The 23,165-nt window shown below is 41.3% G+C and overlaps 1 protein-coding gene across 1 annotated transcript in view; it reads right to left on the minus strand.

Annotated features, from left to right (window-relative positions):
* LOC143973940 (vascular endothelial growth factor receptor kdr-like) overlaps positions 1-23,165 on the minus strand; it is a 285,307-nt gene that overhangs the window by 67,180 nt on the left and 194,962 nt on the right. Inside the window, exons 13-17 of the mRNA XM_077474881.1 lie at positions 17,893-18,183; positions 16,257-16,403; positions 14,960-15,088; positions 12,232-12,338; positions 5,365-5,500 (exon numbers count right to left, since the gene is read on the minus strand). Of these exons, the coding sequence (XP_077331007.1) occupies positions 5,365-5,500; positions 12,232-12,338; positions 14,960-15,088; positions 16,257-16,403; positions 17,893-18,183 (810 nt within the window). The remainder of the gene's footprint in view (positions 1-5,364; positions 5,501-12,231; positions 12,339-14,959; positions 15,089-16,256; positions 16,404-17,892; positions 18,184-23,165) is intronic.

Raw genomic sequence — 23,165 nt, forward strand, 5'->3', positions numbered from 1 at the left:
TGTTCGTTACTCCCTAGTGATAGAAACCAAAGTTTGGCAAACAGAGATAAGAACAAGCCCACCATGTGATGACAGCTTACAGAGAGATTAACATATACCATAAGCCCAGCACATGGGGCATGTATGTAAATAAATGTATGAGAAGTTATTATGAGGTGAATTTGTTTAACCTTTCATCCAAAGGAGATCCTAAGAATAACAGTTTATAATGCCACATTAACTGTAATAATGGAGAACAAGCATTCATTTTGCTGCTTTTGTATTCTAAGTGAATATGATACACAATTGCAAGTATAACCATCCTTCATGACTATTACTGAGCTCGGGGGAGAGTGGAGAAGAGAGGCTGGAAGCACTTCTGGTGCCCTCCGGCTTTATTGTCTTCAAGAATCTGAGTTATTTTGAGATGGTGTTACAAGTATGTAAGTCACTGTAAGTCAAGGACCTTAGTGACTATGATTTTATCTCAATAGACTAAACAACACATAATTAGAACCACAGGAAATAGTCACATCTAACATACTCACTGAACGCTATAATCAGAAAAAGAGAGAGCATACCGGCCTTGTGCAACAGCTTTGAAATCCAATAACAATCAAAAGTGTTAAAATTACAGGCATGCAATGATCCATCATATATCCCATGGACAGGACCTCCCCACATCTCCGTCATCTAGATCGGTGTTTCTCAGCCTTCTTTCACTCAAGGCACCCCTTAAAATCAGCACAGTTTTGAGGTACCCCCATTCTAAAACGTAAAGAACTAAACAAATGGATTGACATAAGACAGCAACATCAACACATGTAGGACACCCAACATTCGGGGAGATTTACGTAAAAAATTATAAAAATAGAGGCCTCGTTGCATCAATTAGTTAGATAAATAATTGAGATGTACCATCATCCAAAATTAAACAGAAAAAAGGTTAGGAGGCCCGGTTCCCATAGTAGGCTCCCTAAAAACAGAATTGAGCTAGCGGACTATTACGGTACATATATAAATGTTAGTGACAGAGTAATATAACCAGAGTAAAATGCAGACAAAGTTTATTTAAATGATAAAACCATTTACAGTATATGAGCTTGTACAAATGGTGACGTATTTCTACTAGTTTCGCTCTAAATGAGCTTCCTCAGGAAATATATACGTTTGTAAAAAAAAAAACTTAAGTATGATACATTAAACAGGAATTTTTTAAAACATTTAAAGTATAGTGTAACAAAATATGAAAGGGGAAAGGTAAATAACGCACAATGTGGCTCTTACCCCCCAAGGATGTACCTACGGGGCCTTTTAGGCGCTGTGTTGGTACATCCTTGGGGGTAAGAGCCACATTGTGCGTTATTTACCTTTCCCCTTTCATATTTTGTTACACTATACTTTAAATGTTTTAAAAAATTCCTGTTTAATGTATCATACTTACGTTTTTTACAGACGTATATATTTCCTGAAGAAGCTCATTTAGAGCGAAACTAGTAGAAATACGTCACCATTTGTACTAGCTCATATACTGTAAATGGTTTTATCATTTAAATAAACTTTGTCTGAATTTTACTCTGGTTATATTACTCTGTCACTAACATTTATATATGTAGCGTAATAGTCCACTAGCTCAATTCGGGGAGAATTATTTTCACAAAGCTAATACATCTTTGCACACTGGTAAAGACTAATATTCCAGTGTTCCTCGTCTCCCTAAAGTGACCCTAGTGCTGATGGAAAGGGGAGAACAAGGATGCAAGAGCCTGATGTCCTCCTTATCAACCAATTACATCATTAATTGTTAGGATGAGATCAGCTGGCCCTCACATTGCCCAGGGGTGTAATGCTGTACAATTAAAACCTGTGGTTTCTGTAACAAAAAGCAGTCTTGATCCACTTTTTGGGCAATTTTTAGGCATTTTGCAAAGACACTCCTGTAAAACCCAGTGCCTGGGGACCCAGATTGAAAAAGACTGATCTAGATGATCAATTGAAGGACCCTTTCAGCGATCATCTACAAGTTATGCATTTTAAGGGACAAGCCTTCTTGCTTAGAGTTACAGAGGAAGAGAGAGCCTTTCCATTGGGTATGATGGATGGTTACATGCCTGTAATTGTGCCCCTTTTGTGAGTATTTTATTGGATTTTATTCATCAATAAAGGTTTTGCTTAAGACCAACACTTTCCCCCTGTTTGTGAATATAGTGATTGAAGATTTCCCCAATCTGAAGGGACCTGCAAAGCCGTGAATGATTTCCTTACATGATTGGAACTGGTTGGTGTATAAGAAGAGTTTCCAGTTAAACGTTTGACCTGTATTCTTTAGCACTTGAGTGCTGGAAGTGTGTTTGTTTAATTGTTTGGTTGGTTTAATTGTGGTTGAGGGTTTAATAAGATTGGTTCTAAGCAACAGGTAAATAGATTAATTAACCACTAATGATATCCTCAAACTGTTTTGTCTGTACAGAGCTGAAAGCCATTATCATTGAACCATTATCTATTAACTCTTATTAACCATATATTATTATATTTTAACCATAATTAAAGTGTATCTAAGTCCAAGAACAAAAATGTATCATATCTCAGCTTACTTGGCCTTAGGTGTGCATTAGATTTATTTTTTCTCCATAATTTTAACCTGGTAATCCTGCCATTAACCTCCCTTGCGGTACGATTATTTCAGATTTTAGGTGCTGAAAGCGGTACAATTATTTTGCATGAAAATTTGGCGTTTTATATTGTAGTCCTGCAATTCTTAAGAATTACTCACTTAAATCTGTCCAAACCAGAGTCTAGCAGACATCCCGGGTATGATAAAGTTTGAAAAATGAAATCATAAATTATAATATAATAAATAACTATAAATAATTATACCAAATAATAATATAACAATAATAAAAAATATTCAATAATGTAATCAAATCAAAAACACTGAAATTTGCTCAGTTGCAGAATTGTCACTGTCATTACTTTTCAGTATTTGATGACGGATCTCCCCACAAATCACCATCGCTCAATTCTCCCAGTGATTCTAATTTATTATCGCTGTTTTCTAGCTGGTCTAAAATCATTTTTGATGTAAAGGGACAGTTTTGGTTGCTATGGACAATCTCCAGTTTCCAGGCAGAAAGAACAGTTTTTATATTATAAAACTGCCTGCAGGACACTGGGCAGACCACTAGGGACAAAGGGGATGTGAAATTATTCCATACAGCAATGTAATCTGTAAGATTACATTATACTGTATGTAATGTGTGTGTTTCACTTTTAGAATTTGTCGCCGATCTCCATCCCCCTGCGTCGCAACGCTCGCAGGGAACGGAGCTCGGCTCCGTGATAGATCGAGCGGAGCACGGCTCGCTCGTACAGCGGGGGGACATCGCTGGATCCAAGGGACAAGGTAAGTAAACCTCTCCCTGCATTCAGCTATGCGGCCCCGAGTCTGGCATGGGGTTACTGCTTTTGGTACAAAATATCCGCCCAGAGCCAGACTCGGGAATACCGCCAGGGGGGTTAATAAACTCTCAACAGAATGTTTGGCTAGGTGTCTGTCCAGGTCCAGATTTCTGGTGCACAGAGTTGGATACCAGATTTGCTGGTGTATGGCAGAGGCTAATCAATAGGTGACAGAAAAGTGTTGTGCCTCAACTAACCCAATGGTAATAGTGATAAATACCATATCTATAAAAATGTTTTTTTTTTTGCTACCAATGACAAGTACTAAATGTTCCTATTGTTTTGCTTTCATATTTAAACTCCATCCATGGGCAGAAGGGAATCTAACAGGACAGAAATACAGGAAATATTGATTTATTTTTAAGGTTCAACTACTATGGGTTTGATTTACTAAAACTGGAGCGTGCAAAATCAGGTGCATCTCTGTATAGAAAACAATCAGCTTCCAGGTTTTTCGTCAAGGCTTAATTGAACAAGCTGAAGTTAGAAGCTTAGCTACCATGCAGAGCTGCATCAGATTTTGCACTCTCCAGTTTTAGTAAATCAATTCCTATGGCTGCCACATTTGTCTTTGCTTCATTAACCACTACAATACAGGGCACTTTCGCCCCCTTCCTTCCCAGCCCAATTTTCAGCTTTCATCGCTCTCGCACTTTCAATGACAATTGCGCGGTCATGCTACACTGTACCCAAATGAAATTTTTATAATTTTGTTCGCACAAATAGAGCTTTATTTTGGTTGTATTTATTCACTACTCCGTTTTTCTTTTTTTGCAATATAAGCGAAAAAAGAGCAGAAATTTGGAAAAAAAACAATATTTTCTTCTTTCCATTTTAAAAGAAATCCAATAAAATCTAATTTTGTCATACATTTAAGCCAAAATGTATTCTGCTACATGTTTTTGGTAAAAAAAATTCCATTAAGTGTATAATTATTGGTTTGTGTGATCACAGACATATGTATGCAAATGATCATGTACAGATGTGTGCAGATAATCATTGGGACATGTGATTTTAGTGGGACATATGTGGGGAACATGTGTTTTTATTATTTGGGGACCTTTTTTTTTTATTATTTGGGGACATGTGTGTTTTGGGGACATGTGTGTTTTGGGGATATGTGTGGGGACATGTGTGTTTTATACTAGACTGGTGATCAGTGTGTAAAAAGCTGTAAAAAAAAACAGCTCATACTCATTGATCACCAGCCGGTTGCAGCGATCTGCCCTCCTCTCCTCAGCGACGACTTGAGGAGAGAAGAGCCGATTGCATAGCAATCGGCTGTTTGTTTACATCACATGATGGCTGTGATTGGACACGGCCATCATGTGATCAGGATCACAGAGCCCTCCTGCCGATCCGAGATGTGCCGCGTCAGGGTGACACGAGCGCATTGGGATCATGCCGATGCGTGGGCACGCACGCGCGCTGTCCCCCTCCTTCTGAAGGACGTTGTTGAACGTCCAGTCAGAAGGAGGAGGCTCCCACCCGGCCGTATATATACATTGGCCGGGTGGGAAGTAGTTAACGTTCCTTATTGAGGAAGTAAGGACAAGGATGGCAGCCCTCCCACTCTTAATTATTCCTACCATTATTATTACTTTTCATGCATCAAAATCTAATAGCCACAGTGAGAGTCCTATCTGACAAGTGGGCTGGGTTGTCGGAATCAGGGGCTCAGGTGTAGAGATCTCATTTCTGGAGTCATCGTGTAATAATGAAACCTGAGCATTATTCAGCCTTTCCAGGATCCACCCAAAAGTGAACTTTTTGCTTTATGTGATTTGACACTTGAACTAAACATCTAAAAGAATGTTCTATTACAAATTTTTTTTTTTTTTAAATAACGTATTACAAACTATTAGGTTTCCTAATGAAAGATAGTGAAATACATTTGGAGAACACAGTAACACAGACGGCACATACCTAGACTGAGCCGGTCACGAGGAAATTCCCACTTGCTGCTGTCATAAGGCAATCTTTCACATTGCTCATTTAATGGCATTTCGTCTGGATCCATTATGATGGACAGGTAGCCTGTTTTAATTTCAGATGCATGTGGCTGCAAACAAGAAAAACAAAGTAAAAACTGCTCATACAATACAGTGAACCTTTCTTGTGATTAGGCAATATGTTACTTTAAACCAGAACGCGCTGAAAAGTTAGTTCCACAACAATATATCCCCAGAGACAGGGTAGAACCTGATTTGCTATGACTAGGAGTCAAGTATAAGCTGTGTTCGTGTCCGTGCGTGCGTGTGTATGTGCGTGTGTGTGTTTTGCTACTGTATATACTATGTTTATTCTATATAGCCTTGTGATTTATAAACATTTTCCATTCTCCACATATAGGCAGGTGACAGAGGTATTTCCCAAATAAAGTACCACCCCAGGCTTCAAAAAAATACCCTAAAAATACCCTTACAATGGTGCCAATAAATACTCACTAAAGCTGGCCACACACATTTGTTTTTAGTTTTTTTCAGGCAGTAGACAATAAAAAACAAACAGATTCCTCCATCCACACAAACAAACAACGATGGAAAAATTCTCTCTGCTGGGACACTGGACAATATTCCAACATGTCCCTTTGACGGAAGTCAAATAAACAATTAATTTATTGTAGGGGAGTCCACGCACTGATTGAAATTGACCAACTGAATTTCAATCAATGTAGGGCTAGCTTTAGTCTAGGGGTAGAGGAATAAGCTGCAATACTTATATTACTTCTAACTCCAATAGACTTCCTCCATACTGTGCTACTAGTCCCCTGAAACTGCTTCTCTTTGGTGATCTGGCCAGTGCTCCCACTCTGATGTCATCACAAACAATGCAAGACCAAAGGCCCAGCATTGTTTTTGAGGACAGGGAGAGCCTGTCCAAAGCCAAGAGCATCAGAGAGATGAGGTCAGCACACAAAGTCTGCAAGGAATAAAGTAATAATTACAGCTCTACCCGTTAGATCTAACAAGGTTTTAACCCTTGCAGTGCTAAAAGGGTATTTTTTATTTTATTCTGGGAATTCTTCTTGCAAAACCTCAGCATTATCACTTCTGTCCATTGAACAGGGAAACCTCGGCATTATCACTTCTGTCCATTGAACAGGGAAACCTCAGCATTATCACTTCTGTCCGTTGAACAGGGAAACCTCGGCATTATCACTTCTGTCCATTGAACAGGGAAACCTCAGCATTATCACTTCTGTCCATTTAGGGCCGTCTTTAATATTGATTGGACCCTGGGAAAAAAAATTCTCCCCCCTCCCCCTCCCATGCAATTTCACTCTCCATCCGCTCTGAGACATACAATAAATAGCAACTATACTTAAAATCAGTTTACTGTATCAGATCAGGCAGCAATTGCGATTGGTTGCCAGTGGTTACAGCATATTATTACTGCTTACTGACTGGTTGCTAGAGGTTAAAGCACACATTACGGCTCACTGATTAGTTGCTAGAGGTTAGAGCAAATTATTTCTGCTTGTTAATTGGTTGCTAGAGATTACTGTACAGTAATACTGCTCACTGATTGGTTGCTAGAGATTAGTGTACAGTAATACTGCTCACTGGTTGGTTGCTAGAGATTACTGTACAGTAATACTGCTCACTGATTGGTTGCTAGAGATTAGTGTACAGTAATACTGCTCATTGGTTGGTTGCTAGAGATTACTGTACAGTAATACTGCTCACTGATTGGTTGCTAGAGATTAGTGTACAGTAATACTGCTCACTGGTTGGTTGCTAGAGATTACTGTACAGTAATGCTGCTCACTGATTGGTTGCTAGAGGTTACAGCACATCATCACCTCACTGCAGGGGGGCATGATATACATACAATTGCCACCTTTGTTTACATATCAATGCTTGCTGGCCGCAGCTATTTACATATGAATGCTGGTTATTTATATGTAAACACAGGGTCTGCAGATGAGTCGTCTGTAAACAATAGGGCAGAGCTGGGCAGCGTTAGTACCATAACTTCACACTGAGATATTGAGACACAGCACAGGACTAAAACTTCGAGGGACAAGGGAATTTAAACTGGGATAGTTGGCAAGTATGAGGCAGCTGCTTTGGGCCCCACAACAATGACAGGGCCCAGGGAAGCTGCCCCTTTTGCCCTGCTGTAAAGACTGCTCTGTGTCCATTGAACAGGGAAACCTCAGCATTATCACTTCTGCCCATTGAACAAGGAAACCTCAGCATTATCACTTCTGTCCATTGAACAGGGAAACCTCGGCATTATCACTTCTGTCCATTGAACAAGGAAACCTCAGCATTATCACTTCTGTCCATTGAACAGGGAAACCTCGGCATTATCACTTCTGTCCATTGAACAAGGAAACCTCAGCATTATCACTTCTGTCCATTGAACAGGGAAACCTCGGCATTATCACTTCTGTCCATTGAACAGGGAAACCTCGGCATTATCACTTCTGTCCATTGAACAGGGAGCTGACCCAAGAATCAGTAATTCTAAACTAGAAAGCAGCAGAGTGACTCTACTGGCAGGCAGAGATGTGCACATCACAAGAATGGCTGGCCAAAATCAAAAAATTCACCATGTCACCAATGCAAATACGGATTTGCTAAGAGTTCAATTCCCTTTTACAAGCTATATGCATATTGCAAAATCCGACAGTGAAGACTAACCCGAACATGGGACACTCTACTAAATAATTGCTATATTTATTTTACCAGAGCAGCATTCCACCAGCTGGCATCTGCGGGGAAATCTGCTGCCAAAGCCCTGACAATTTTAAATAACTACATGAGAAATTGGTTTACATGGTATAACTTAATTATTGTGATTGTTGTGGAGATAGGAGTACAGAATTTAATTCAGGATACAGTAAATCAGAATTATTGTGGTTCAGCAGAAAATCAGGGTAAAATACTAGAAAGAGTTTACTGGTGAATATTCCTTTGGGCTTTCATCCAATCAAACAAATCCACTCCTTATGTCATATTCACTTTTCTTGGCTTTTTGTTTTCTTTTTATTTTAGATCATGTTTTGTCTATGTAAACACTTGTGTGTTTTTAAATGCAGCTAGTATATCACCTGCATTTGTTCTATATTAACCTTCTGTTAATATAGTAACTTCCTGCACAGCAGCACTCAGACTGGAAGAGAGGAACTAATTCTCTGAGCCAATCAGGCTGTGTTGAATTGTACACGTACTGACAAGGAAACACTGATAGGAGGAGAAAGCAGAGTGATCTGAGGGATAACCTCATCAGCTTCTACTCCTTTTTGGCAAATCAGCAGGCTGCGGGTGTGTTCTAACCATGTTCTTGAATATGCCATGCTGCTGCTACTTTACTGGAGGACAGGCTGTGGCCCGGCTCTGGCATTGGTGCCTGGGTGCCAAAAATTAGAAATGTTTGGCCATGTAAAACAGTCTTCATCCATTTATTTCTTGTGTGCATTTGAAGTAGCTCTCTGATTGAATTTAGCATTGAAAAACATACCCTACAAAAAACCTGTGCCACCCCTCATTTCTCTTGTCAGAATCTTTGCTCTCTTGTTGAACAAAGTCATGGGCAGAACATTCTTACCTAGAAGTGTGTTTAAAATAGAACTGCAGGGAAAATCTTTGTTTTTGGTTACTGTACGAATGGGTTATAGCCTCTGTCACTTTTTTTGCCATCTGTGTCCCATTGGGGAGATTTTTCTTCATCTGTCCCACAGTCAAAACAGGAGGTGAGAGGAAATCCCTCAAAGGGAGGGAACCCCTGGCAATCAAAAGGTTTACCAGAACTATTATCCCCTTTCAGGGGCATAACTATAGGGGGTGCAGCAGTCGCGACCGCAACTGAGCCCTGTGATGCAGGGGGCCCATGCAGACCCCTCTACATATGGCCGGCAGCAGCATAGGCAGCTAGGGGTACTAGAGCACCATGCACACGGGTGGCTGGAGGTGGAGGGTGACTAGCAGAGCTCCATGCTCGACTATCGCACTGGCTGCTCTTTAGTTGTGCATTCCTCGCATGACCTGTGTCCTCAGCCGGCTCCTTGGAGTACCCCTCTCCTGCTCCATGCATTGCCGCTCAGTCCGATGTCTGTTCTCCCCAGCCAGAGTCCCGCCCCCCCGAGTCCGGCCCACACTGCACTGCATACTTCTCCCGGGTAAACAAACTTTAAGCACACAGTTGCAGTGCAGCCCTATGAGAGGCGGCTCCCCGGAGGACACTGCAGGCTTGTCTGCCAGCCCCCCTCCTCCCCCGTCATACACAGATGATGAAAGGTCTTTCTGGGAGATATGTTGATCGACCGTCCAGCACACTGGATGGAGCCCAGGCCAACATGGATGAGTGCGTGGCCTGCAGCTTGGTCATGGTGAGTGAGAGGACCCCATCCCCCACACACCATTACATACCCCCTCCATCTCCCCCTGGGGACAGGGACCCTTTCTCACGTGGGGACAGGGACCCCCATCTCCCCTGGGGACAGGGACCCCTAACTTCATCTGCCCTGGAGAAAAGGACCTCATCTCTTCTGGGGACGGGGAACCCATCCTGCCTAGGGACAGTCCCCCAAAGGGGCACCTAAAAATGAAAAAAAAAAACATAAAAAAACTATTGATACCAGTGGTGGAACTACAGGGCTCACAAAGGTCATACCTGTGACCACGCCCTGGAGTTCCACCGCCGGACTCGGAGGGAAGGGCCCTGGCTGGGGTTCAGGGGGGCCCTTCATGGTTTCTTGCATCGGGGCCCTGAAGGTTCTAGTTATGCCACTGTCCCCTTTGGCAGTTTTTCCCCACCACTACTGTTCTGGGGACAACCCAACATTTGGGATTTTCTTTCATCTTTGATTATAACTGTGGCCTAGACAAACAGATAGGGGGAATTTCCCTAAAAGGGACACACACAGGAATAAAAACCTGACAGTTATTCCAATCCCTTTCCACTCTATCCAAAACTATAAAAAGGTAAAGATTCTGAAAATGCAAAGCTCATGAACAACGCAGTGCGCAGGTTTTACATTTGCTACTATTTAGTCCTATTGGGCATGCCTAAGGCCTTGTTCATATTGGGCAAAAAATATGTGCCCCCCATAGGGCTGTGTTTTTCTGGCACAGGTGTTTTGTGCATTTGTGTGCCAGCAGTCCGATTGTTCTCTATTGGGTTGCAGCATCTCCACAGACACAGTTGCAGTTCCCAATATGACATCCATGCAAGTGCGGGTGTACGGCCCAGAACACACCCAAGGTGAGTTTGGTGACATGCACCCGCATTCACACATCCCAATAGACAACAATAGGACTGCCGAAACAGGGATGCAAACAACACCTGTGCATCCCCGTACTGGCAACATACGGCCTTGCACAGGACATGCATGTAATCGCCATGTGTGAACAAGGCCTACATTGTGGAGAAACACAGCACACTGAGATGCCCATGTCTGATCTGTACGATTGAAAACAACTGTACAGATTTTAATAATACACAATGCATGAATTGGATCCTAGGCACAAAAATTGAATTAGGCCCCGAGTCCACACACTCTAGTCTGTAAACTTTAGTGTAGAAACACATGAAAATAAATTTCCTAGCCAAGGTTCACACTGCTCCGATATGAAAGTCGTGCAACTTCCGATCCGACTTTGCCCTGCAAACTCAGTCCAACTTTATTCTGACTTAATGTGATCTTTTACACTCTATGGCATTGAAGTCGTATTAAAGTCAGACCAAAGTAGTGCGGGGACCTTTTCTAAAGTCGGACAGACTTCTGTAGGATCAGCTAAGACAGCTCTCATAGGGAAACATTGAATCTCACATCTCATATTGGGGTACCACAAGTTGGATCCTATGTCGCATCAGTGTGAACTGAGCCTTAAAGCGGAGGTCCACCCTAAAATGGACCTCCGCTCATCTGATCCCTCCCCCCCTCCGGCGCCACAATCGGCACCTTTCAGGGGGGAGGGGGGTGCAGTTACCTGGATAATCCAGGTAACTGCACCCACTTCCGGGCTAGCTGCCTGCGGAACGAGCGTAGGTTACGCCCCCGTTCCGCAAGCGCCCGCCCCCTTCAGGAAGTGCCCCGCTGCCTGCTGGGAAACACACAGCTCCCAGAGGCAGCGGGGACCGTCCGGATTGCGCCGCGCGGCTCGCGCATGCGCAGTAGGGAACCGGGAAATGAAGCCGAAAGGCTCCATTTCCTGATTCCCATACCCAAGATGGCGGCGGGACCCGGCCGCCGAGCGAGCGATCGGCTTCGGGTGCCGACATCGCGGGCGCGCTGGACAGGTAAGTGTCACTATTTAAAAGTCAGCAGCTGCAGTATTTGTAGCTGCTGGCTTTTAAAAAAAAAAAAAAAAACGCGGAGTCCCGGTGGACTCCCGCTTTAACAATGGAAAAATGACAATGAATGTATACACTTTATACTCATTGACAAAACTATTAATTATGTTATCTCTATCTTGAAGGCAATTCCTTTAGTGATAAAGAATGCTAGCTTCTTTGATAGCTACTGGATAAAGGCTCCAAAATTTTATGAACATTCATCCAAATGTTAACTACTTCTATTGCCTACACAATTCACTGTGCAGACAGACGGTTCTCAGCACCATAGCAGGCACATGGTCTGTTGATGACTATACTAGGACTATAGTTGTACCCATGCATTTTACTGAAAACGATTCTGATAAAAATGATTATGTCACTGTTGGATTTTACATTGAATGGGTTCTCCTCTCTTCAGGAATAACAAGGCCTTGTTTGTTTCTTTCAAGCAACACCAACACAATTTAATGCCAACTGTGGCACTCTCTCATTTAAATAACATACCTTTTTCAGCTTCCGTATGAAAAGAGTCAGAAGTAACCAGAACAAGGTTGCTGCCACTCCTGTGCATACGAGGATGATGACTTCTATGTTGGACTTCTCCTCTCCACCTGTCACACAATTCACATTATGATAAGTTCATACGAAGAAAATATATCTGCATGTACTTAAATGAACAATACATCATTCAACCGCACCACATCATAATTGTGACAGGGAATCAAATGCATTCCAAACGCAGTTTTCAAAAAGATAACTACAGATAGCAAGTGCCTACTAATATGGCGTCCACAACTTAGATCATGGGTCTTCAAACTATGGCCCTCCAGTTGTTCAGGAACTACAATTCCCATCATGCCTAGTCATGTCTGTGAATGTCAGAGTTTTGCAATGCCTCATGGGATGTGTAGTTTCGCAACAGCTGGAGGGCCGTAGTTTGAGGATCCCTGACTTAGATGGTCCAATCATCTTCAAGCAAGTTGTGGTGGAATCATCTTCCTTTCATACTAAAACCATATACAGTAGTTCTTTGTCCTGCATGCTGTGGTCCGATTTATTAGTCGGCCTGCATTTTAGCGACTGGTGCCTTGCCATAGTGTTAGTGGGGCTGGGCCATAGTGTTATTAGGGCATGATGTGAGGGGAAATTTCCCCAATGGGGACACAGAAACAGTTTTCATCATTAATGTTGCAATCTGTGACTACTCTGTTCCCTGGTCAGTCGCCTAACAGTAAAGACCTGGGAAAGGACAAAACCTCTATTAAGTTTTCCTGCTATTTGTTCTCACTGGGGACATTTCCTTAATTCTTGAGAAGTTTTTGGGAAAAGGAATGTAGGGTTAAATGTAGGGGTGAAATTCTTAAAGATGTTTTAGAGTAAATATCCTACAGATTGTGACAATAATGTCACGTACAGATGATCAAACAATCTGGTGGAAATGTCTGGCAGACACGAGTCCGCCGGACAATCTCCCCCGTGTGTGGGCTCCGGCGGACTTTTTTTTACCCAAAAGTCCGGCGGACTAAGAAAGTAGTTTTGCACCAAAATATGTCTGCTGGACTCGCAGTCCGGCGGACAATATGGCCGTGTATGTGCTAGTCCGCCGTTCTTTTGAAATGAACTGAGTTTAACCGCATGGTCCCAGCTACCTGGAGCCGCGCTCAAAAGGAACGGACTTTCCTCCGCGTGTGTGGGCAAGTCCGTTCATTTCAAAAGTCCACCGGAAAAGTCCCGTGTGTGGGCAGGTCCGCTCGTTCGGACAGTCCAGCGGACTTTACGGCGGTTTGTCTGACAGAATAAGTCCGTCGGATAGTCTGATCGTGTGTACGCGGCATCATACTGACAGCTGCACTCAACCTATTGCACATATAAATACAAAAATATATAAAGAGGGAGAAAAATGTTGCGCTGTCATTTTAATGATGACATTAAAAATGGTGCTTCACACGTGTACTTCATATTTTGCTAGTGCTCCAGGTGATCACCCAATTGTGCTCCACTTGTAGGTGTAAAATTAACCTCTTACCAGATATTAGGACCTTATTACAGGATCTGGCCTTGCTTTAGTGAGAACACCCCTCACTTTGGGTATAAAGCATAACTCCCATCAGAAAGGCTCATGTGGCAATTGGCCCCTTAGTAAGGGTCAATCCACAAATTATTAATCCCACATATTCATTTGCAGCAGTATATGTGTGATACGTGTAAAAAGAGGAAGATGAGTACTCATTGCGCAATGTATTGTCCACAAAAGATACTCTTTATTTTTAAAATGTACTCACAAGTATAGGGGAAAAAAAAAAAACAGGCATTTAGTAAATCAAACTGTCCAACGCTGACGTGACGGTTAGAACCTCCGCCCAAGAGAGACCTGGAGATCCAGAGAGGCTAATTTTATACCTACAAAGCCCCCGTACACACTATCAGATTGTCTGCTGAGTTTTTCCTTCAGATTTACCAAAACCATATAATATGAGGTCAAACCTTAGGAGCTTCAATGTGTATGCAATCAGGCAGGCCCTTCTACTACATGGTTTTGGTAAATCTGAAGGAAAAACTCAGCAGACAATCTGATAGTGTGTACGGGGCTTAAGTGGAGCACAATTGGGGGATTACCTGGAGCACTAGCAAAATAAGAAGTGCACGTGTGGACCATTTGTAATATCATTTAATTTGGGACTTTGTCATATATATAACTTTTTTTAGAATTTGTATATTACTCTTGCATGATAGCACAGACTTAATGAATTTGTACCATTTTTTTGTTTATTTACTATTATGATTTGTTTATTATATGCAAATAGCCGGATTGTTATTTATGAGGCACTTATATACACTTTATGGTTATTGGTTGCATGATAGCATCTAATATAACAAATTTGTTGATGACTATGCCTATTGCAACTATTTATAAATTGAAAAGCACTTACAAGTTTTTTTTTATAAGTAACTGCATAACATTTTCTCTCTTTTTAAATATAGGGGTAAATCTCCACAAAATGGACCGAAATAAGCAATAATAATCTCACAGAAGTTCTAACCCCCCCCCCCCCCCCCATCCATTGAGATCATAATGCATGGTAAAATGAGGAAACATAACCTATGTGTGCAATTAGAAAATATGGCTGTCCCCAAGTACACATTCACATCACACTCAACATTACATCAAAGGATAAGGTTTGTATGTTAAACGTTAGGAAACATTAAAGCAATAAAAAGGATAACTGTTCACCTTGAACAGTAACATAGGCAGAATTGTTGGCATGACCCATTTCATTAACTGCTCGGCATGTATACAGTCCCTCATCATCTTTCTTTACCCTTTCGATGATCAAGTTTTCATTATAAAGCAATGTAATTCCTATGAAAAGAAGAACGCGGACAGAATTATTTTACTGTATTTTATAGATGAAATGTACACAGCAAGATAGGTGCATATTTTATATGTTTTTTTTTATTTTTTTAATAAAAATGTTTTATTGTAAAGTAGAGAATATAGCAAGCATACAATCATAATAAAATGTGTACATAGTAACAGTAGTACATATGGCTTCTGCATAGTAAAAATAGATGAATATGTTACATCGGTAGGACTCTTTCTAATGTCTAATCCCCCAGCCGGAGGTGTGCTCTCCTCTAATCTAGACTCAGCGTGTAGACCATATATAAATTTAACTTTTTTAACTTGAAAACTGGATTAATATGATCCGCCGATCATCGTTCCTATATCTATATTTAACATGTGCTCTCAGTACGTGAAAATCGTACATAAATTTGTGAGCACATAAAAAGCACCCAAAAAGGTAAGTAGCCAAATATTTTTTATCAGTCATTCTATTGTATTACAAACATGTAACTCATATAAAGTACAGTAGGTGTTATCTCAAATGAACGACAAACATGGAAATGCATTTTTAAATCTTATGTGTCAGAGAAAATTGAGTACTGTCCGTGATACTTTTTTTATTTGCACTAACATAAAAAATTTTAGGACAAGCTTTCGGGGTATGTCCCCTTCTTCAAGGTCCAAGCAGTACTGATTTACACATTTTTAAGCAGAATGTAAAAACAAAAAAAAAAACAAAAAACAAAAAAAAAAAAACACACCTCTGAGGGAAAGAAGAGAAAAAGACCAACAAAAAAACACATACAAATCAATGGCAAATCAATGAAAATCAATTTTCTCTTCTTTCCCTCAAAGGTATGTTTTTTTTTTTTTTTTTCCATTCTGCTTAAAAATTTGTAAATCAGTACTGCTTGGACCTTGAAGAAGGGGACATACCCCGAAAGCTTGTCCTGAAAATTTTTATGTTAGTGCAAATAAAAAAAGTATCACGGACAGTACTCAATTTTCTCTGTCACAATTGCACTAATACGGCTACAATCAAATTAAATCTTATGTGTAAAATGTTTTTTTTTTTCTAGCAATTAATCATATTTAAAGCCCTATGCTGGGCATCCTACAGCCTGTGATGCAAATGCCTAGAAGCTAGTTTCACATAGTATACGGTAAGTCTTGCACCTCCTACCTGAGGAAGGTTGAATCTCATATCCATTCTTGAACCAGGTTATTGTAGGCAAGGGAGTTCCATCAACTCTACACTCCAGGACCAATGTGCTGCTGCTGTTCACTGTTACATTTTGAAGGTGCTGCATCACCCATGGAGCCTGTTTATCTGTAATAAAACGGTTAACATTTAACAACATTGAAAAAAATGACATTAAAGCGGGGTACCACCCTAAAGTGGAACTTCCGCTCATCGGAAACCCTCCCCCCCTCCGGTGTCACAGTTGGCACCTTTCAGGGGGGAGGGGGGTGCAGATACCCGTCTATGACATCTCATATATGTCTGCATACACCTGCCTGCACTTATACTGTAGTGGGAGGGGGCTCTCAGAGGGTCAAAAAGTTCTGGTGAGGTGGTCCCATCCCTGATAAACTTGAGAAAGAAAAGAGAGGTCCCCCTATTGGAGTGGGATTTTCAATGACCACCAACACCGAACAACAATGAAAACGTATTGCCGCGTACACACGAGCGGATTGTATGGCGTACTTAGTCCGTCGAAACACATTTCAGCGGACAATCCGCTCGTGTGTGGGCTTCAGCGGACTTTTTCAGCGTGCAGTCCGGAGTACTAAGTATTTTGTTTTTTTCGAAATTCTGTCCGTCGTACTTTGGTTTCAGCGGACAATACGGTCGTCAGTATGCTAGTTCGACGGACTAAGAATGGCGCATGCCCAGAAAGGATTTACACGGCGGAAGGTTGCTTTGCTGTGTCTTGGACTTCCTATTTCTAGTCCCGTCGTACGTGCTGTACACGTCATCGCGCAAGCTTTCGACGGACTGTTTGTGCATCCGTGTGTGGTCAAGTCCGTTCAGTGGAAACTACGACGGATTGTCCGTCGGATTGTATGACGAACTAAGTACGCCATACAATCCGCTCGTGTGTACGCGGCGTATGAATACTTTATTAACAATTACAGAGCAAGTACAAAATGGAACCAAAGACACCCTTTTGCTGCCAGTGTCTCTATGGCATATCTACAAATATACAAATACATGGATAAATATGATAAGCCAACCAATAAATGATTAAGATACTCTTCTCTTATAACACACACCCGACGCATTTCTAGTTGCTGGTATCACAGAACTTTCATCAGGGGCAAAACTTTAATGGCATACTGGTGTTTCTGAAATATTTCATCAATAATAGATATTCTTGAAAAGCAACATAAAGTGCATGTCGCTCGTGTATGTGGGTGTGTCCCAAACTGATGTTTGATTATGCAGATAATCTAGTACAGGTCGACGCTATCCTTAATAGGAGATGCCAAAAGACCACTTCCTCCAGATCCACCTTACCTAGTGGTACCTATGGAGGGGGAGGGATTGCTGCATATATGTGCATTTATCTCTGTTCTCTTTGTGACGGACCGTAGTTACAATAACAGATATCCTCACTGGACTCAGTTTTCTCATCCCTCTGCAAAGGGTGGACCAGACAGGGGGCTAAGAATAGAGCCCATTAGCCTGCTCTCAGATGGACAGGTGTGCCGTCATGCAGGGCGTATGAGTGTCGCCTGCACTTATACTGTATCCATCACATTGCATGCAGAATTAAATCAGATTTCTATATAATTATACCATAAATATTACCCACCTTGGACTATGAGTTGAGTTGAGCGTTGCAACACCTCCTTGGTGTATCGATTCTCAGCTGAACAGTTATATATTCCAGCATGCTCTTTTGTCACATTTTTAATAGTAAATGAAAAAAAGGTGGTGTGTTCTCTGTGCTGGTTTTTGGTAAGGTCGGAAGGCACTGCTTGCTCGGAAGGATACCACCATTTCAAGTTTGAAAACAGATATTTTTCTGCTTTGCAGAAAAGTGTAACATCGCTCCCTTCTAGAACAGTTTCCTTTTCTTCTGTCATCACTCCTGTCTTCACCTCTGCAAGCAAAAATACACAATTAGTATATCCTCTGCACAAATAATATTTCTTTCGGGAATGTAGATGATTTTGAGTAATACACTGTACGTGGAATTTTCAAGTCCAAAGCCACAACTAATGCATCTCACTTTTGTTTCATATAGAAGTAACAGGAGCGCCGGTGAGGGACCCAAAAAAGGAGAGGACTGGGGCTGCTCTGTGCAAAACCACTGCACAGAGCAGGTAATTATAACGTGTTTGTTATTTTCTTTTTTATTTCTTTAAACCAAGCTTTAATATCATTTTAAACTACGTGTATATTAAGAGTTTATTTTCTACAAAAGTCTTTGTAAATCTGTCCAGTCACTCTTATGAGTCATACCAGGAAGATCACTTTACTACGTTCTGGGTGTCTTTCTGCCTTTTGGATCACCTCTGTGCTATTTAAACACTGGTAATAATGTTGATTCTTTGTCTAATGAATAGCATGGAGGAGAAGAAGTGATGTACAAGACTGTTTTACTAAACCAAAAAATAAGTGTGACACTCACCCGAGCATTGTGGCAGGGTGGCGTAAGACTGGCTAAAGAGGACGACAAATCCTTCAACAAGTAAAATACTTTACATATACAGTATGTATTTAAACTGAGACTTTTGCCTGGAATGCAACTTCAAAGAACTCCAACCAAAAATAAGAGAATATTGAATAGTCCATTAAAAGATACATTAAAAAAAAAATCATTTTTTGCTGATATAATCACTAATCTAGATTTCCCCCACAGTACTTTTTTCTGCCACTAGATGTCTCCAGTCTGATGGCCAACATCATTTTATTCACTTCCTCTCAGCTCAGGTCATCCTGGACCCATTCCAGCCTGTGACTGCACAGTGAAGGGAGAAGCAGCTCAACTTTCCCTCACTCTGCTCTCTTCTCATATCAGCATGTTTCTTGTTAACGCATGAACTGATTGATTTATTGTACTGTGCTCAAATTTAGATACTTACACTTGTAGCATTAAAGTAAATGTAAGAATGTAATAATTATTATGAAGCTGCATTCATTTGTATCTTTAAAATCTGCCTAATATTCAGCTTAGAACTTCTACTTCAAACTTAAAGTGGAAGTAAACTCCCCTATCGTTTTCATCCACGGAAGCTGCCATCTTTGCCTCTGTTTAATCTTCAGCTGCCACGGTGCTGCACATGTGATCCGTTATGACACCAGCCATTGGATGGTTTGGCAGTTTGGTTGAGAGCACAGCCAATGTGCAGTTAGCATTCCCGGCATGCGGTTTTTTTCAAACTGTTTAAATCGATGGGTTTACTTCCACTTTAAAACATATTCTTTTCCAGGAAGTTATGTGAATTTTTAAAGGTATGCAAGAAAACCTATCTCTTCAGGGAAGCCTACATTGCCTCTCCATCAGCCTATCCCTCACAGTTGCTACCTTTTGTATCATTCCCCCTTCCCGTTTAGATTGTAAGCTCTTACAAGCAGGGTCCTTTAAATCCTCTTGTATTGAATCATATTATAACTGTACTGTCTTACTATCTCCTTTTATTTTTTTTAATACTTTGCAAATTGTTGTTGCTATATTAATTATGTATTATACGTATATTGTATAATAATGTAAATCACATAGACAACTTTATAATGTAGTAAATTTGGAAGATCGTATCATTACTTGTCTTTACATCAATGATAAACAATGCTAATCCCCAGGGTATAATAACATTGACTTAGCCCTTGTACATACGGTCGGACATTCCGACAACCAAATCCATCAGATTTTGTCCGAAACTGGTGTTGCATACACGCGGTCGGACAAAGTTGTCGGAAAATCTGATCGTTCAGAACGTGATGACGTTATTTCGTTACGATGGGACTACGTTCAGGCTAGTAGCCAATAGCTTTGGTCTAGGAATTTGATCTGAGCATGTGTGACCCTTTGTCCGATCGGAATTCTTTACAAACGATCGGACAAAGTCCGATCGGATCATGTTGTCTGAAAATTTTACAGCCCAACTCTAAGCCCTTGTACACACGGTCGGACATTCCCACGGAAAATGTCCGATCGGACCGTGTTGTCGGATGATCCGACCGTGTGTGGGCTCCATCGGACTGTTTCTGTCAGAATATCTGACCAACAAAGTTTTAGAGCTGGGCTATAAAATTTTCCGACAACATGATCCGATCGGACAAAGTCCGAGAAAGTTGTAGAGAATTCCGATCGGACAAAGTGCCACGCATGCTCAGATCAAATTCCTAGACCAAAGCTATTGGCTACTAGCCTGAACGTAGTCCCGTAGTAACGAAATAACGTCACCATGTTCTGAACGATCGGATTTTCCGACAACTTTGTCCGACCGTGTGTATGCAAACGTCATCACGTTACGTACGATCGGATTTTCCGACAACTTTGTCCGACGGTGTGTATGCAACACAAGTTTCGGACAAAATCTGTCGGACAAAATCCAACGGATTTGGTTGTCAGAATGTCCGACCGTGTGAACAAGGGATAAAACTTTGTCGGTCGGATATTCCGAACGGAAACAGTCCGATGGAGCCCACACACGGTCGGATTATCCGACAACACGGTCCGATCTGAGAATTTCTGTCGGAATGTCCGACCGTGTGTACAAGGGCTTAGACTGAAAGAACTTGGCCGACACACAACTTTGCACACAGATTATTATTCTTCTGTATATAAACCATTTTCATGCAGCAAAAATATATATCATTGCCACTCACACGGGTTTAGTTTGACGTGTCTTAGATATTTCTTTTCTTAGCAATCCCAGTCACTGAATCTGTGATGCGTGCAAATCACATACCGACCTTTGTACCTGTGAACCATATGGAGACAACTACGACATAGCTACTGCAGCCTGGAACCTATTACCGTGATATGTCTATTCTTTATTGTTGGCCAGGAGGTAGGAATTTCACTGTCCTCAGAAGGAAGCATACAACAAAACTAAAATCACATTGGACAAGTGCTTTTCACTTTATGGAAATGTCCAGGAATGAGTCAATAAGATTAACATGTTTACAATTCCAAGAATTTGCCTGACCCTTCTCTTAATGCGATCCAGCAAAGCACATATACCCAGAACCTAAGTGAGATCATATCTGCCTTCAAAAAACTGCTAGTGATCTGCTGCTACAGAACCTACCGTTTTATCTTAATCTGTGAAGTTAAACTGATTTCATTTACCCTCATTTAAGTGTCACCCGGAATCAAAACCTTCATGTCTATCCTGTGATGGCACCACTTCAACTTGCCAGATGTTCTAAGGAATTTGAGGACAGCTTATTCTTTTTGCTTCATTTATCAAAAAATGTTCCCACATTTCAATAGTAAGCCATCTTATCATCCTTAAATTAGCTTCTAATCCTCAAAAAAAGGCTCAAGTAGTGGAAATTTAGTTCCAAAGCTACCATTATAGTTGTCTACACAGCAGCTAGAGGTTACAGTGCACCCTTATTTGCTTGAATGGGTTTGGTTGATGGCAATACTGCTTGCCGAATGTGACAGAGGGTATACATTTTTTTTAGCTGTGGCATGTGTACGACCCCATTGGCCGTTTAAAGGGAGCCAGTTGGGCCAAACAAGTGGTTTGGTCCCCCCCAACCTCAATTGTAAATAAGCCCTAAAACTAAATAAAAACATCCAGTTACTTAACCTCCCTGGCGGTATGATTATTTCGGATTTTAGGTGCTGAAAGCGGTACAATTATTTTGCATGAAAAGTTGGCGTTTTATATTGTAGGCCTGTAATTCTTATGCCACGTACACACGACCGGACTTTTCGACATCAAAGGTCCGACGGAACGATTCCGGCAGACCATTCGATCGTGTGTGGGCTGCAGCGGACTTTTGATTTGCAAAAATCCGTCAGACTTTAGAAATGGAACATGTTTAAAATTTTTCCACCGGAACTCCGCCGGACCCAGTTCCTACCGAGAAATCCGCTCGTGTGTATGCTAGTCCGACGGACAAAAACCGACGTGAGGGCAGCTATTGGCTACTGGCTATGAACTTCCTTATTCTAGTCCGGTTGTACGTCATCACGTTTGAATCCGTCGGACTTTGGTGTGTTTGTGTGTGGCCAAGTCCGTTCATTCGGAAAGTCCATCAGAACTCTGTCAGAACTCCGTCAGAACTCCGCTGAAAGTCCGTCGGACCTAGGCATTAGGAATAACTCACTTAACCACTTTCAGACCGGACCAATTTGCTGGTCAAAGACCAGAGCACTTTTTTGCGATTCGGCACTGTGTCGCTTTAACTGACAATTACACGGTCGTGCGAGGTGGCTCCCAAACAAAATTGACATCCTTTTTTTCCCCACAAATAGAGCTTTCTTTTGGTGGTATTTGATCACTCCTGCGGTTTTTATTTTTTGCGCTATAAACAAAAATAGAGCGACAATTTTGAAAAAAAACGCATTATTTTTTACTTTTTGTTATAATAAATATCCCCCAAAAATATATAAAAAAACATTTTTTTCCCTCAGTTTAGGCCGATACGTATTCTTCTACATATTTTTGGTAAAAAAAAACGCAATAAGCGATTATTGATTGGTTTGCGCAAAAGTTATAGCGTTTACAAAATAGGGATAGTTTTATAGCATTTTTATTAATAATTTTTTATTATTATTTTTTACTAGTAATGGCGGCGATCAGCGATTTTTATTGTGACTGTGACATTGTGGGGGACCCATCGGACATTTTTGACACATTTTTGGGACCATTGTCATTTATACAGTAATCACTGCTATATAAATGCAGTGATTCCTGTGTAAATGACACTGGCAGTGAAGGGGTTAACCAGTGGGTGGCAGTGTAGGGGTTAAGTGTTCCTAGGGGTGTGTTACTAACTGTGGGGGGGTTGGGCTTTCATTTAGTGAACACTGATCTCTGCTCCAAAGCACATGGAGCAGAGATCAGCGTCACTAGTTGCTAGGCAGAATGGAGAAATGCTGTTTACAACGGCATTTCT

This window comes from Lithobates pipiens, unplaced genomic scaffold (assembly GCF_037356315.1).
Source record: "Lithobates pipiens isolate NorthernLeopardFrog02 unplaced genomic scaffold, aLitPip1_a1.2 Scaffold_1, whole genome shotgun sequence".
In the NCBI taxonomy this organism is placed as follows: Eukaryota; Metazoa; Chordata; class Amphibia; order Anura; family Ranidae; genus Lithobates; species Lithobates pipiens.